The sequence below is a fragment of the Spodoptera frugiperda genome, chromosome 1, assembly GCF_023101765.2.
Source record: "Spodoptera frugiperda isolate SF20-4 chromosome 1, AGI-APGP_CSIRO_Sfru_2.0, whole genome shotgun sequence".
Lineage (NCBI taxonomy): Eukaryota > Metazoa > Arthropoda > Insecta > Lepidoptera > Noctuidae > Spodoptera > Spodoptera frugiperda.
The window spans coordinates 10,468,125-10,486,157 of NC_064212.1; the positions used below are offsets into that span (position 1 = coordinate 10,468,125).

At 34.5% G+C, this 18,033-nt stretch overlaps 1 protein-coding gene across 3 annotated transcripts in view; it reads right to left on the minus strand.

Moving 5' to 3' along the window:
• LOC118273740 (monocarboxylate transporter 12) overlaps window positions 1–18,033 on the minus strand; it is a 45,419-nt gene that overhangs the window by 1,310 nt on the left and 26,076 nt on the right. For all 3 annotated transcript variants that reach the window (XM_035590884.2, XM_035590883.2, XM_035590882.2), the window contains exons 3-6: window positions 2,044–2,163; window positions 1,249–1,473; window positions 380–1,162; window positions 72–272 (exon numbers count right to left, since the gene is read on the minus strand). In XM_035590884.2, the coding sequence (XP_035446777.1) occupies window positions 72–272; window positions 380–1,162; window positions 1,249–1,473; window positions 2,044–2,163 (1,329 nt within the window). The remainder of the gene's footprint in view (window positions 1–71; window positions 273–379; window positions 1,163–1,248; window positions 1,474–2,043; window positions 2,164–18,033) is intronic.

The following is an 18,033-nucleotide window of genomic DNA, read 5'->3' on the forward strand; positions in this document are numbered from 1 at the left end:
ATTGAAACAAACTGTTGAAGGAATCGATGAAATCATGTTATTATATCAAAGCAACTTTTGTTGAAAATTACCTGCAAATGGTGGTCCAATTAGGGAAGCAATTCCTTGGAATAAGAGGAGAAGACCAAATGCATTTGTCAGTTTTTCAATGCCTAGTAGGTCCACGAGCACAACTGAGGTCAGTCCTACGTAGGCGCCAATGGTGAAGCCAAACGTGGTAGCGTATAAAGCAAGACCCCAAAATTCCCAGCACGCCATGGCCATTGCCGTACCTGTAAAAATATAGAGTTGTAAATTACGCCTGTATTCATAAATCCACATTAATTAAAGAAAATCAATTCATTACTACTACTTAGAAAATCTATTATTAGGTACGTACCTATTCCTGCAATTGTAAGGCACAGATTATAAGCCAGTAAGCGGTTTACCCACGGCTTATCACTTATGTAACCGAGAATTATTCTGCCCACCAAGTTTGATCCCCCGATTATGGAAATCAGGTATGGTGGATTCTCAACTCCAAGCGATTCGCTCATTGGTACAGTGTAAACGTACGGTATGTAAAAACCGATACTTGTTAAAAAGTTTGATATGGCGAATAAAATAAATATTGGATCTACTAGGAGTGATAAATCAAGCATTTCTCCGAGTGCTGCTTTAAATTCTGTTGAGCAAGGCAACCATCCGCATTTCACCTCTGGTTCTTCTTTTGTAACGCTAGTGAATGTTCTTTCAGGAGACGTTGATCTAAACCTGGCTAAACTTGTCATACTGCCTTGATATAGAACGTCCGGCCTTTGCATGATACCACTGCCGTGCCGCGAGGGTGGAGGCTTCTGCTCATGTGGTTTGTTTAGAGCAGGTTGGGATAGAGTTAGTCGCGCAATATCATTGTCATCAACTTTTCCATTCGCTCTAAGGACGTGCTCTGTACTCTGAGATCTTTTCAGTGGAGACTTGGGTTGTTTGGGTAGCATAGGTTCCGATGCTGGAGTTCTTGGGGGTTCAGGAACAGGTTTAAATATAAGGCCTAGTGGCACACAATTCAGTATTAAGGCACCGATGATGGCCATAGCACCGCGCCACCCATAGTTTTCTATTAAAGCCGATGTGATTGGTGCGAACAAAAATGTTCCAAGTCCGGAACCACAGACTGCGATACCTGGAAAAATACGTCATAATTTTAGAGTGGGTACTTAATAGGAAGAACAGAGTTTAGTACAATTATAAGTATAAAATATGGCTTACCAGTAGCAAGACTTCTGTAGCGTTCGAACCATACTGTGACACTGACGATGGCTGGAAGGTAGATGAGACCGAAGCCGAACCCGGTGCCGACGCCAATAGTGACGATGAGCGTGAGCACGTTGTTCGCGAAGGCGGAGAGGACGACACAGGTGGAGGCGAGCAGGGCGCCTGCCACCGTCACCGCGCGACATCCCCACCGGTTCACGAACGAACTTGATATGGGCCCTGAAATAGTTAAAGTTTATATATATTATAACATTAGACTAAAATGTGTTATAGACTTAATAGCCTAGATTTTTATATAATACGAGTAAACGCTGTGTTTCTTATCAAACTGTTTTATCTGGCACATGCTGCGAGGACCAGAGTTCAAACCATATCAGCAAGATGAATAATTGCAAATGATTAATTTGCTTTTTTAAATGTTACATGAATGTTCAATGTTTTTGGGAATTTAATTATTTTTTGTAGGAAATTATACAACTATGGAAAAATAAATAAGTTTAAGAAAAAAAGGGTCTTCCTTTAAAGTCAGCTAATGATACTGTGCAGGATGACACTGGGTATCAGTCAGCGCGCTCTCTTTAATGACTCTGTAGTGAACCCTTTGTGTCAGAGAAGTTAATTTACTAAATGAAATGACGTAGTCTACAGATACTTAGGATTGTATACTATACATTACATATATCATTTGGGTCGAGCTCTCTTGGGTCCCGACGTGTAAGTACATAGTTGATGGGATCATTATGTGAATGCTCAAAGCCAGAATTACTGTGTATTAAATTGATTGCTTACCCGAACTTAGAGTGACGCCTACGAGGATGGATACGATCCACGCGGTCTTGCCTTTGCCCTCATCGAAATAGGTCAGGAACTCTGCATAGAACACGCCGAACGAATACGTCATGCCATCGGCTGAAAAGAGAAATTAACACATGATAAATCATCGTTTGTTTAATGACAAGCAAAAACTAGACTAAAAGTAAAACAAACTTTAAGAAACAAAACCTAAGGTCAATTTTACAAGATACATATTATGAGAAAAAAATACTTAATGTGACTTCTACTATACTAACTTTAAATGCTTTTTAAAAAGTTATGAATATTTTTAATAACGTCAACCATTACGTATTAGAAGAAACATATACAAGTAATTGTATAGTGCTATTACGTTAACAGTTTTATCCTGTACCTATCATACCCTCAAACCTGTTTCAAAGTCTATCAAATATAAACCCTTTTACAACCCATCTCTGTCACCGATCGCGTATCATTCAACTCTGGACAATAACGTCACACTTTTATGACAAAGTAGGTTAACATGATAGGCACATGCAGGTACAATATCGATGGAGTATGGAAATGGGAGAATACGCAACCACTAGACAAAGGAACAGGGAGACAATGGAACGAGAGACGACGTCAAAGAGGCTTCCTTTGCCATTCAATGACACGAGAGAAAAATTCTTCACGACGATAAGAGAAATTAAAGAGCTTAGGCGTGGGCTTTCTTCATAAATGGTTGACAGGGCTTAGATTAAAAATGTTCATCAAGTTGTTTGATGCTTGCTGTCTTGTCCACCAAACTTGAGTTTGTAGTTCTAGTTAAAGAGAACATCAAAGTGATGTCAAGTTGAGGCTTTCTTTTGAGAGAACGTATTCGTAATATGTCTATCATGCTTTTAAAATAACTAGCACAAAATGGGTTTACTATAAAATTCTTTTCTCTTTGTTTTGCCTATTGTTACGGTTAATGATGTTTAGTTTGCAGTTCTGCCTGTCTTCATTATAAATACATGGAGCAAAGTCCTTAGTTTTAACAAAGAAACATTAAAGTTTGTACAGACAACTTGCACCGTAATATACCACGTTTTATTATGTTATGTAAGTACGGCAGGTACTTACCTAATATACTTAAATTTGTTCAGAATTCTCAACAATCCGAAAGACCTTACTTAACACGTCTGTCAAATAAAATTCGTGCCTTGTTTGAATAATGATGTGATATAGGTTTTTAGACCGTACGAGACAGATTCCACAATAGATTTTCGAGAAAGGTTAATTCGGGGAAAATAAAATGGGTTGCTACCCTAGTCCCTAGGCTATACAAAAAACAGTGTAAAGATATCGGCCATAATATTCGTATAATGAAATTGACTCAACTTCGTAATAGACTTACGCAAATGCGACCTTTTTGCTGGAGGCGTCTTTTAAGAGTGCTACGAATGATACTTAATTTTGTATTTTATGTTAAGAAGAAATATTTTACGATCTGATACGACTTTCAGTATTATAATTGACCATCCGGAGGGATCAGTCGGCGATACTGTAAATTAATGGTATGTAGCTTTTTGAAGATTTCTTGGAAAAAAGATCCTCACTTAATCTCATCTTGAGAGATGTTAAAAAATAACGTAATTTCGTCCAATTTCTTGATGACTGAAAGTACAGTTCAGTGATTTTGTAACTATTACAAGCATATCAAAATAAATTAGTTTCAATTACACATCACCACGAAACGAAAGTATTTTCAAATGTTAATGCTAAATGTGTTCGAGACTGCGGATTAGTGGTACTGTGCTGTCGTTGAAACGCTACAGTATTACAGTATATAAATAGAAAAACATCGCGCAAACATTTTATTCGTATGCTAAATTTAAAGAGGGATCAGCTGTTCATGTTTTTGCTTCTAAAGAAAAGGTTCGAGGAAATGAGTTTTCACGTAGCTTACAAAGCTGGCAGTTTCAATTTCAAGCCAAATTATTCAAGGAAACTTCATGTGTTCTTGTCTGTGTTTTTGAGCTCTGCTCTGCAACGAATGTGGAAATGTTATTTACAGGCACAGAATATTACTCTGTATGTTGTATCTGCTTGTATAAAGATTAAGATTCTATTTTGAATTCTAGATCTGGTTACCTTAAGTTTATTAATCGCAAGGAATTGAAGAAAGGACTAAAAGACTCGTCATATGACTTTTATGGTGATAGAGCACGATTCAAGATTAAAAAATATATGTATCAGTATAATGCTGTGCTTGATTCGTCGATGTAACCCAGGACCTCGTGTTCAGCAGCCACACTATGCGTGTGTTCAACATTCAGATAACCTATAAATAATTTATCACTCGTCTGAAAATATCATGAAACGTTCGGAAGCTTCACGTGATTCTTTTTATTGAATTATCAATCACTTTACTTGACATCTGTATGAATGAGTGGCACAATCGAAAAGATAACTTAGTTTTTTATATCGAATTGTCGAAATAGGCAGCTGATTGGGAAGATTACATGTTTTTTGTGTCAGTAGCTTATGGGTTTTTGTTGCTAGGTGAATTTCTACATTAGTTGCAGACTACCTAGCGGGTTTACCGGGTTTCCGGTTCGAAAAGCAGGAGTAGGAACGAGATAGTTTTTAGTCAATAAGAGTCTGACCTCTCGCCTCGTCCAAGGCGTGTGAAGTCATTGGATGATTTCCCACCTCAAAAAAGTTGAATCTCTAATCTCTCTGTTTGGTTACGGAGATTACACCATAAGTACACCCCTTCTTTGTCCTTTTCCGATCTTTTAAGGACAGATTTCTTTCATTTCCATACATCCTCAAAGGAAGAGGACTCCGCACTTGACCCTATTTCAAGATCTCTTCAATGGGTTGGTGGTACCTATGTATTTTAAAGCCTAGAGTGTTAACTGGTATTTCAGAATTTCTAACTTTTCTATTTGACTTGCTGAAGAGAGCGACCATAGGATTATGGACTACAACCTGAAAATGGCCATCAAACACAGAGACGCGGCAGTTCTGGGGGCGCTTTTGGGTGAGAAATGTTCCTTGGACTAAAATAAAAATTTATATAGTGGGAGGTAATGTGTATGCGGAAATCGTAAATAAGTACATAACTGCTATATACATAATTATATAATTGTTAACTTTTTGACTTCTGTAAGCTCTGTTGAAGTCAGCCCACCCGACAGGGGTTGAGGCGTCATGCACACATAAATGTCCTACAGTCGGTGGCGCTGTGTGTTGGGTTGTTCCGTTCCCAACAAAATGGTTGACCGGACCAATTGCTGACACACACGTCATACTCGTGAACGAGTGCCTTCTGCTGGGACAGGTCGGCTCTCCCAGCGCGCCGGTGGACTGACTTGGCAGAGCCGCCGGTAAATTTAATTTAGTGGATAAAAAAAACAAATATGTTAATCGTAAGTATTTTTGTAGTTATAATTTAATAGTTGTGGTTAATTGTAGTGCGTAAGGTAGATACAATATTGATAAAATTTATTGTAAAAGAAAACCAATTGTATGACAAGGGCACGGACTAAGAGTCCGTGGAGAACAAATGTAAATAAACATATTAAAAAAAACTTTTCTATGTTTTTAATGTCATAACAAGATATTAAGATTGCTTTAGAACGTATTACAATCTACATATTTTTGTTATAAATTATGAACTTTAATTCGATTCGAACTGATTCTTTCATGGATCTCACGTCGAACTTGTATCAAAGCTTTCTTATTTATTAATAAAAATACTGATGTAATTATCTCTTGCTATAACATTATCTACACCTACTATCGTCTAGAGAACATCTATCTATTCTCTATATCATGCAAGTTTTAATTGGGTACCTATTGTCTGTATTTTGTTACCTACCTACATACCTATTAACATGGCTAAGAGCTAGGGTGTGACTGGAAACTAATCAAGTATCATTCAAGCAGTTTATGAGAGTACCTACATGATGATTATAAATATAAGGCTTTAGTTCTCCATGGCATGAGAAGAGATGCATTTCTATCACACACTTATGAAAAAGCACATGTTCTAAGAAAAATAAAAAGGAAAAGGTCTAAGAAAAGGTGCAAATAGCATATATTGTGATTGATAGTGTTGTCACAAAAAATATTGAGGATAAGTCACATATTTTTACCTACGGAATGAATATAATGTACCGCGAAGTGAGAGCACACAAATAAATAATGGGATAGAAAACAAATACATAGTATATACGTGGGATGATATTGGATGATATATTGACACATCGGATAATGTCTGTCATAAAATGTCGGAAGTAAGACAGCCTATTCGAAATAAGGATTTCTTATCATTATTTTAAAGATTTTAATTCTTAATACGAATTATCATTCCATTTTATACAATCCAGAATTTAAACATCGTAGCTAGTGCTGAACAAGTCAATAGTCACAATTAATTATTTACCAACGAAGCTAAAAGTCACCACAAAATATTTTCAGTTGTCTACATAAAAAGTGACATTGTAATTTCATAATGTCTACCATACATTTTCATGATTATTTATTTAACTTCGTAAGTTAAAAGGCAGCGGAGTCTGACCTTGTTGCATGGCAACACTGTCACGAATTTACCTTTTAACGATTTTCAATTACGACATTTATATTCCCAAAGGATTGATGAAGTAGCTAAGTACTTTGTAGGTCAATGTGAACGGAGGATTATGCAAAGTGGGCGGGTTTTCCTCTCATTTACTTAATGAACTGTAGGTACTACATAGATCTTAGCACCTTTGTACATAGTCAAGATCCTTTATTGTATACTAGCGAGCCGACTCGGCTTTAAACTGAGGTCAATATACAGAAAACCCTTATAAATTATACACTAAAAACCTTGCTCATGAATTACTCTGTCTCTCAGTGAAAATGTAAAGAAAAACGTTTGGTACTTTTTTGTGTTTATCGCGCTCAGACAGACGTGAAGGACATTTTGTTCTATAAAATGTATCTGCCTAGAGACATTTGTTTTACTCTACTATTCATTTACGAGTAGTGTGAAGTTTATAATCCGCATGTTTAGTTTTTTTACTATATTTTTATGTATATCTATTTATTGATGAGCAACTCAGTATACTAATAGATAAGCCTTACTTATTGCCTTTAACTAAAGAAACAGAAGAAATTGCTTTATTCTTCTTCTTTTACAGTTCTGCATTGTTTCAGATGGATTGCACTAAATCAAACTGATTGTAGCTCCACTGTCAGCTATCAGATTGCCGGCTCTACTCACAAAGAGAGTATATGAGTGAGGTTGTGTGTGTGAGACAAAGGATTTGAACAGTGGTGAAGAATAAAAGCAAGCTGAACTACATTTGCTGATATGTAATCCGTACTTATGACGTCATGAAAAGTTGGGCTGACGCGAAAATCCGATGCTTCCAATCCTCGCGATTCGAATCGATTATTTATTTTGTAGTATTATTTTGAAACTTAAAATCTGTTATGGATAGTGAATGTGTATTTACAATGCGATTAAAATGCAATACGATTAATAAAGGGCACAATCAAAAAGCCATTTTTGATAGAACATATCTAATTGATTGCAATTTGTTCGAACGAAGTTCTACTTAACTACAAATAACATAAAGTTGTTATTTATTTGCACCTAATAATAGATTTTAGATTGAGTTGTGCAAATAGCGATATTAACATGAACTAGCAGACCTGTGCAGTTAATTGTAGACTGCGAGGTCGACGGCCCTCGACATGTAAATAATGTCAATTGGCACTGATTGTATCAAAACAAATAATTCAGTAAACTTTATTCAAGTCTTGCGCAAATAATAAGGAACATGATGATGCGCTCTTATTATTTTCGACTATCTTCTTGGAATTGGATGCACAACAACAATGGTTAAATGGCTCCTTATTTTGAGCGGCAAAAGGTTACTTCACTGAGTTATAGTATAATATAATATATAAAGTGCAATAACGTAAAGAATTTCGGTGTCAAATATACAATAACATTTCTCATTAAAATCACATCAAACTGTAAACTAAACATTAATACAACGTTACACGAACACGCAGAACAAGCAGAAATCTATTCACAGCTAGGTTTTTATAGTGTTGCAGCAAAATATCCGCAGTACAACAGCATACGAGTCAGTTGGTACTGCAGACACATTAATGGAACAGGAGCGCCGATCTAAATGCCAACTTGGCCTTGACTTGTGATACGTGGCAAGTCCCGAATTAGCACGGAACGCCATTTGATGGGCGCGTTGGGGTTCCTTGATCTGTTAATTTTACAAAATTGTTCGGCCAAGGCCACGGTTACCGGCTCACGTCGCGATGTCTCTATGCCCTCCGTTCGTACCTAATCTTCAAAATGGAACCTACATTTTGTTGCTATGTCTAGGTAAAAACGATATGAAGACAACTTATGTAGGAATGATATTTTTTATTCGGGAAGTGCTAAAATCTTCGATATTTTTACGTATTTTAGGCAAAATAAGTATTGCATTTATCAGAATATTATATCCTAGTTGAGAATCTTATTTTTAAATGGTTGCCAAACGAAACATCTTTATTTTTTATTATTAAAAACCCTTCTGTAGTTTCTTAATTTTTTTGCCGCTTTAAAATGTAGTACCTAATGGAGAAATTTCTTCTTTCTGATGACAACTAAAGTAAACACTACTTTCAGCGGATTACCGGGGGCTACCCTAGTAACCGTGGTGATCAATAACCTAACAACATAATACACTATTTACACAACGTTATATGATACCTATTCATTCTTTTAAACACGGTAGTTCCCTAGTAATCAAACGGTAGTAGTACTGTGAATCACAGTGTATTGGTAACCTTATCAAAAGATAACCAGATTTTATTCCTTTAGAACAAATGAGCTATCTTTGACAAAAAGTCATGGCAACTATTTTTATCTTTTAATCGGTTTGTGTGTGACATACTTATACAACGATTACTATAATTTGCTATTCGCTATTCGATTATTTCATCCTACTTTAGATTATCATTTAATAGATGTATTAATAATTACTTTTATCGAGTGATAAAGATAAACAGAAACGATAAATGTTTATTGTTTATAGGTACATAATACAAATCGATTTCGTGTATATTTTCCGTAGGAAAAGTAATGGAAACGCATAGATGCTCTTAACCGGGGTGGCGACTATGCGTGAATGTGATGGATGTTGAAAAAGTACTACGAAGCCTACAAAGTAATCCATGGCATTTCTCGTAGGTAATTACATAATTAAATTGGAAACAATGGCAGCTAGAATATTAAGTTAAATTATGCAAATGTGACATGTGCTTGTAATCATCTTTATCCTTGAATCTGTCGCACATGTCGTTACGTATTCAAATTCTTTACATTGTAGAATTATTAATTTGTAGATTATAGGAATAAGTCCAGATTTCCTCGTGTTTTCCTTCACTGTACGTACATGATTTAAATGAAATTAAATATTTAAATGAGGCCTTTGTCGATAGTTTGTAGGCTGATATCGATGTAGATATTTGATTATTTATAGCAATTATGAATATACTAAGTTCTGCTACCGGCTTCGCTCGCATTCCCATGGGATAAAAAGTAGCCTATGTGTTATTCCAGACCATTACCTACCTCTGTCCCGAATTTTATCCCTTTCTCTTCAGCCGTTTTGATGTGATTGAGTAAACTTACAAAACTTTCGCATTTATTATATTGTTATTATATTAACAATTTTTATATTTTAAAAATATAAAAATTGTCAAAATTGTCAGAATATCTTACTAGATATTATCTTACTACATATCTTACTAGATATTCTGACAATTTTTTCCAAGGAATAAAGAGGAATGTAAACAATGAGTTAAATAATGCATTGTTTATTTTAATATGTATTTAACAACAAAATGTCTTTCCAAAAATATTTTATATATTAAAATAATACCAGAAAAGCAGTAGTTATCAAAATCACAAATTAGATTTAAATAAAATTATTGATTAGGAAATAATATTTAATTTGCCATCAGACAGATAAAAAACAAATCAGAACAGATACAAATCTTTTTATTAGAATAATAAAACGTGAGATATAATAAATTATACCTACACACACTATATATATAGTTTTTAAATAAATAAGTAGAGCTACATACAACGCATAGTTGAAACTTGCCCATCGAATGCTTTTAAAAGAGCGTCAGTAAGAGAACAAATATTCTTACAAGAACGACATTGTTATTTCTTACGAGTGTATGAATTCGCGGGCAAAAGATTATCACATAAATATTATTCTTCCTGATACGTTAGATAGTTATGGATAAGACCTTGAAGACGCTTCCGTTCCATATGATACGGTGTTATCATATAGAATGAATATCGCGTAAGTCCAATGTTCCGAACTTTGACCCCTTCGGAAGATGTCCCTACAAATCGTTACTTGTCATGCTATCGTGTCATTCTTTCCTGAATTTTCCAAATAAATATGACAATTTCGTGAAGTATTTCGTTGGAACTCGCAATACTATTCGAGTACCATTTTATTTTTTATTGGAATGAAATACGAATACATTGGTTTGTAGCAAACGTTGATATTTTAGAATTATTATTAATAGTGGTGCAGATGAATCGGTGCCGGTAAAAACTGACAAGTTGTTTTAATACCTATCTATGTTGGTAAATGACACAATTTCTTTTGTTAATAAAGTAATAATAAACCTTAATATCTTCATCATACTTATACAGGGTGACTTTGAATTCGACGTATTCCTCTCGGGAGGTGATAATACAACTAATTTCCTACAAAAATAGCCCTGAGGTCCTTGGGCGGAAAGTGGCTAGTTTTTGAGATATTCAACATTTTTGGTTTTGGTAAAAATATCCCGAATTGATTACAAAAACATCAATAAATAAAAAAATACTGGTTGGATTTTAGTTATTTTAGTTTTAATCAGTTGCCAATACATCAGTTATCATTTATAAATACTAATAATGACAGAAATATCATTTGTTTTAAAATAGCAAGTAATTTCCTATGAAATTTTGTTTTGTTTCACTAATTTGGTCAATAGATAACTGGATTTATTTCGAAAAAAATATATGACACTAAGCGTACAAACTATTAGAAAAACTTCCTTGGTTTATTAGCTACCCAGAAACGTAAAATTATTTACAATATTCCCAAAAAAAAGAAATAATTGATGATAAGTAGAGTGTAAAGAGAAAAGCGGAATTTCAAAAACATCTTAATATGCAAAATTTTGTTCAAAATGATCTTCCCTACGACGAATACATGCCCGAACACGCTTCCTTATCCCTATGACGTTCACTCTTGGGCTGAATATGCGTTTTATTTCGTAATTATCTTCAAATATGTTTCGGAGAAGAATTACGATACACGGCCAATTCCTTCTGTATAAACAAGTAAAAATCATGTAAAAATCAACCAGTGTTAGATTCTGGACACCGCGCTTGCCATGTAGTTGGACCCCCATGCCAATATAACGCCTGGGAACCAAGGTATCCAACCATTGCCCCACAGTAGTTCGATAGTGCGCTGGATCTAGATCTGGATATCACAATATCCATTATCAGCCACAAAAAGTTAACAAAATCCGAAAAAAGTAAACCATCGTTAGCGCATCGCGGTTTTAATTCAAATGTTTGCAGGGGTATCATAAATAATTATTTGATTGGACCCTACTTTTCATCCAACAATTTAAATGGTGAGAATTATGAAAAAAATTAAGGAATGTGCTAGGGTCATTGTTTTAAATTTGAATTTAGAAACAAGATGAATGAACTTATTCTACTTATTGAATTAATTTATTAATTTGATTGACGAATTTATTCCACATGACGATTGTCAAGTGCATTATCGAACTACTGTGCGGCAATGGTCGAAAACATTGATTCTCAGGCATTGGAATTGTAGGGCGGTCCAACTACATGGCAAGCGCGGTGTCCAGAATCTAACACTGGTTGATTTTTACTTGTTTATACAGAAGGAATTGGCCGTGTATCGTAATTCTTCTCCGAAACATATTTGAATAAATTACGAAATAAAACGCATATTCAGCCCAAGAGTGAACGTCATAGGGATAAGGAAGTGTGTTCGGGCATGTATTCGTCGTAGGGAAGATCATTTTGAACAAAATTTTGCATATTAAGATGTTTTTGAAATTGCGCTTTTCTCTTTACACTCTACTTATCATCAATTAATTCATTTGTTTTTGGAAATATTGTGTACGTTCCTGGGTAGCTTATAAACCAAGGAAGTTTTTCTAATAGTTTGTACGCTTAGAGTCATATATTTTTTTCGAAATAAATCCAGTTATCTATTGACCAAATTAGTGAAACAAAACAAAATTTCATAGGAAATTACTTGCTATTTTAAAACAAATGATATTTCTGCCATTATTAGTATTTATAAATTATAACTGATGTATTGGCAACTGATTAAAACTAAAATAACTAAAATCCAACCAGTATTTTTTATTTATTGATGTTTTTGTAATCAATTCGGGATATTTTTACTAAAACCAAAAATGTTGAATATCTCAAAAACTAGCCACTTTCCGCCCAAGGACCTCAGGGCTATTTTTGTAGGAAATTAGTTGTATTATCACCTCCCGAGAGGAATACGTCGAATTCAAAGTCACCCTGTATACATATATGAAATTACTCACAGGCAAACTAAATAAGCAACGGCTAGCCAAGAAATAAACATTAATAATTACGTAGAACGATGAATAAGTATAATATAATATAGAGTGCGGCAATGTCAAGACTATATTATTGTTTTGATAAATATTATAGTGTGGGGTCGACGGCCATGTCTACTGCGATAACAACAATAGATCAACAGGGTCACTTTGACCATTACAAAGTACCTAAGGATCGCTTGAGTATCGACTCAGGGACTGATATGGGTACTTTATTGACTTTCTTTAAGCACAATTCTTTACTCTAAGACCCTGTTGCATTACTGCCCAAAATGCTGATTAATTTCGATTTGACCCATATCTTGACACCTTTTCTATGGAAGTTAAACAATAAAAAAAATAGGATTTTAACCAGAAGTAGTGAAACTAATATGTAGAAGTTTTGCGGCGTATGAATGCTAAGCAACGAGTTGGTTCTCTATGTATGCAGAAGCACGTATCAAAGTAATATTCTTATTACCTACTTCAAAGGTAGCTTTTTAATGCAATGAGGAGTATGTAAAATATCTCTTTATAAAGCTGTTAACAAAAGAGAAAAAATGTTAAAACAATGTATTTAACACAGAATACAGAAATATTTTAATAAGCTATCCTCATTCTCGCTGTTTTATGCTTGTCATCCGAAATTGTTGAATGCCTCTTACAGAATGTACGCCCTGTCATGGTTGGTATAGACGCCAAGCTCTTCAAATCTTAAATATTAAACCATGCCATCAATAAAAATATTATTAAGACTTGGCACAAACTGAAATACTGAATAATAAATGTAGAAACACGTATTATGTACCTGTCTATGTCGCTAAGAACTTTTGACGTGTTTTGTTAGTAAGATATAGTAATTTGTAAAGTTGTAAGCATATTTAACACTAGATTCTGCCAGTGGCTACGTTGCGGTCCACTACCTTAAAAGTAAAAAGTATCCTATTCGACAGTCAGCTGCTGCTGGTTGGACTATAAACCTCCTCACCATGAGATGGTCTGCCATAATCGCCACGTTTATAAGGCGGTTCAGATATTAATAAAGGAGTACTTTATAGCAGGCCCATTTGTGCACAAAGAATAGACTCGTCTTTCAAAGTCTTTAATGGAGAGAAAGACATTAAGATAATCAGTAATTCAATATTTAATATTCAATTATGATTGTGACAAGTTTGAACGACTACGTAATTATGAAACGATTTTCTTAATGATTTTCTGATTATATAACGTCTGTGTTATTTTAATTACTCCCCATATGTAATAAAGGTCTCCATTTCAATATTTTTGTTCGTTCGTCTTTACCGTTAAAACAAGGGTTTGTTTGATACAGTGCTTCGAGTTTCCATAAGTACTTATTACTGTATTTATGATTTAAAGAACGACATTGATGTTGATAATGGTAAAGGTAAATAATGATGCAGCATGTCGACAAGCTATTTAATTATGAATAATTCCATGTGCCTTGTTTACAAATACCTCGTAAAAGTGAAACTGGGTTAAGAGTGAGTACTACCTATGTATCCTCAAATTTGATTAATGTTTTTCGATATTGAAATCAATTACTTGACTGCACGACGTGTTGATGTGGTGTCTAGGCATCTGGTTGCCTGATTCCCACGGAATAACTCTTTGTGTGATCCTGTAAAATTTTATGTTTGTAAACGCACCCAAGACACAGGAGAAAATCTTAGTGCAAGGCAACATTGGAAGACAACAAGGATCTATCTGTACATAATATGTATATTTTTCTTTAACCATTATACTTTGTTTACCCACATGCAAAAGCCTCCTAAATAAATGGGAACAATTTTCCTGTTTATTTTATCTAAGCAACTATGGAAGGTTTTCCGGGGTAAGGTGGTAAATTAATATCAGTCAAGGAAAAAAAATATTTACTTGACGAGAAGATAAATTATGAAAGCCGATTACGTAGGGGCTGAACGCTGTTGTATGCAACATGTATAGAAAGGTACATTCATGAGAAAGTTTGTGATAAAAACTTATGAAAGGCAGATGCGTTCAGTTTGGCTTCGGTGTATGTATTTTGGTTATTTAGAAGCACAATATCATTCAATTATTAGTCTCTCTATTGTAGAAAGGACATTCCAAACAAAGGAGTTTTTGGTCAAAAATATTTGTTTAAATTACAGATCTTATTTGTTTATTAGCTTCTGCCAGCGGCTTCGTCTGCGGTCCACGGGATAAAAAGTATCCTAAGTGTTATTCAAGACCATAATCTACCCCTATTCCAAATTTCATCCCGATCCCTTAAGCCATTTTGAAGTGATTGAGTAACAAACATACACACAAACATTCGCATTTATAATATTACTAGTATAAGATTATGCGAGCATAACTAGGTAAATTGAGGAATAAACCTATCCAATTACCAGCTGGTAGCGATGAAGAGACGTCCAAAACTGATCCGTAATTGGTCGTATGACTAAATTAATCCATCAATACAAAACATCAGCATAATCATTGGTCATTAAACTAATTTGATTCAATGAGCCATTGTCTGATTATCTACTGGAACGTAATGTCGGTGTCATGCGTGTAGCGTGTAATATATTGATATGTTTACATGCATAATGCGAGCCTGCACTGGCCACGTGTCATGGGGATTTACTGCCTGTCTTTGCCCGATTGTATTCGCCTCGTATTGACAGTTACTGATATTGATGGAACGTTACTATTAGCTGACTAGTTCAATCTGTCGTATAATTTCAACCGCCCAAGCGAAGTTGACTATCTAAAATAGTTTATGTTACAGAGAATAATACTAACGTGTGGATCGTCATTAATGATAGAAAAAATTGTATTCATTTCTTTTATTTTCCGTGGTCTTAATGTGATAATTTGGTATATATTCAGACTGAACTTGTATTATTATTTTAGACACGGAATCCAGAATAATAATTGTCTTTGGGAGATCGACAATATCTTGACTCGGCCCTTTTAATTCTGGGACCAGTACTGGATATATGTACTTAATAGCCGCACCGTGAATGAGTGTCATTGCCATAACTAGAGCATGGTAAACCGAAAAACTACCAAACTTTTCTTTTAGCGGAACGGGATTATCCGCGTATACTTCGATCTCCTATACGCATGGTAAACTGGTTGTTTTGCAGTAGTATTTAATTATACAGTAATTATAAGCCACGTGTAGCGTAAATAAATAATTTATTTTATAGGTAAGTATAGTATGTTAAGATAAAGTATACTATGCTGGAATTGTAAATCTGATTAATCCTTAGATATAAACATAGCTAAATTGCGATAAGATTAATTAGGAACTCAAACCACATTTGGTATAATTATAAACATAATTAAATAGGTTCTAATAGTTTATATGTCGTGCGGGCCTGCAGACCAGAAACAGATCCGTACGTACGGGCCTCAGAGAGCTATCAGACCAACACAGATGGGGCCCAGTAGGGCTGATATCTGATCCGGAGCTGCGGACTACCTAGCAGGTTACTCGAAAAGCAGGAGTAGGAACGGGGTGGTTTTTAGTCAGTAAGAATCTGACACTCCCTCTCGCCTCGCCCAAGGCGGGAGAAGTCATTGGATAATGTTCCCTCTTTAATTTTCTTTTTAATGTTAGATAATGATCATCACTATAATTAATATGTATATATTATATGTAAATAGTATATGTATTGTTATTATGTAGGTTTATTATTTTTCCATGTTATTTTAATATATATATATATATTGGTACATATTTGTGTAAGTAAGTATATTCTATTTTTCCACCTGAGCTTTTCTGTATTTACTTGCTACATGCACCTACCACTAGTTTTTCACTGCATCACCTAAAGGTTTGGCTGGTAGAAAATGCCTACGGCATTAAGCCCACCTTGTACACTTTGATGTGCATAAAGAGTAATAAATAAATAAATAAATAATGTGATTTATTACAGCAATAATAAAGCTTTATCATTTGCTTATATAAATGCCCACATTATTTGAAAACTCAATTTGTTTCTAACATAATGGTTGGCAACTAACGGTGTAGAAAATCAGATTCACGAAATTCGTTTCTCTCGTGGAACAATCAGATTATTCTTTTTGTCACAAATTGTCTACAATTGTGAAACGTTTCGGTTAATCTAATTTGAGAACAATAGAGATTTTACTTTTATTTGTTTGTGGTAAATAAAAGTATTTGGTTGTTCTTAATATAATTTTCGGAAACGTATTTAGAACTTCATTAAAAGGGAATTAAGGACGAGTGATTTTATTGTGTAATTTTATATTTAATTTCTAAGAGAACTGTCTCGTTTATTTTGTGACAATGAGTTGTCTGTTAGTCCTATTACACAAAACTTAAAACGAAATCAGCGAAAAGTAAATGTTAGCATGTAATTAATACCTTCGCAAAGAAACAGGCGTCTATATGCGTGTTTTGTATATAATGTCATCAAAACAGATCCAGACCGCGTGCATTAGACACGTGATTAAAATACTCATACGAACCTAATTGCTGATAATAACAAATCCTATGACATAATAATTATAAGTCATTTTGATCGACTGCGTAATAATATTGTGTATTTATAACTATATAGGTAACGATTAGTGGGCGTACGCTACTATCTAGTTGGCAATCATCCAGCTTCATGACTACACTCTTTGTTATCAACATCCTATTTAATATTCTACTGATATTGATAAAATATTTCGAAAAAATATATAAGTATGATTAGTACGTCATTGAAAGTAATTTCAATCATCGTAGTTACTACGTGTGTGGTTTGGGGAGTAGTTGCTACGATGGAGTTTTGAGGGAGTAGACGCTGAGTATTGATATCTTTTCATGGAGCTATCTTTTCAGTGTGTAATGTTCTTATTGTATATCGATAAAGTGTGAGGAGAGTGCTCGGATAAAAGCAGTTGCTGCTGTAAAGTTTAACGATACAGTAATGTTTCATATTCTGAAAAATATTTTCATTTTCAAACTATGCAGTTTTCTATTTTAGAAAATTCGCAAAAAATGGTACATTCATACATACAATAAAAATAATATTGGTGTAAACGTTTGGAACTATACTAAACCTAGACCTAAACTAGTTACGTTTAAAGTAGCATAGTATTTGCTTTGAAAAACATATATTCGTACAATGTAGTTGTGGTATAGGAAACATTATCCCGCTTTTGGTTTGAGCAAAGAGTAATTGCTGACATCCATTGTCCTAAGTAGACTAATCTAGTACTAAGAATCGCGTGTTCAAACTTAGTACTTGTTGTTTGTAACCTGTCTTTACCCGGACGTTACTGTAAATGTCCAGATCCACTCGGATAAAA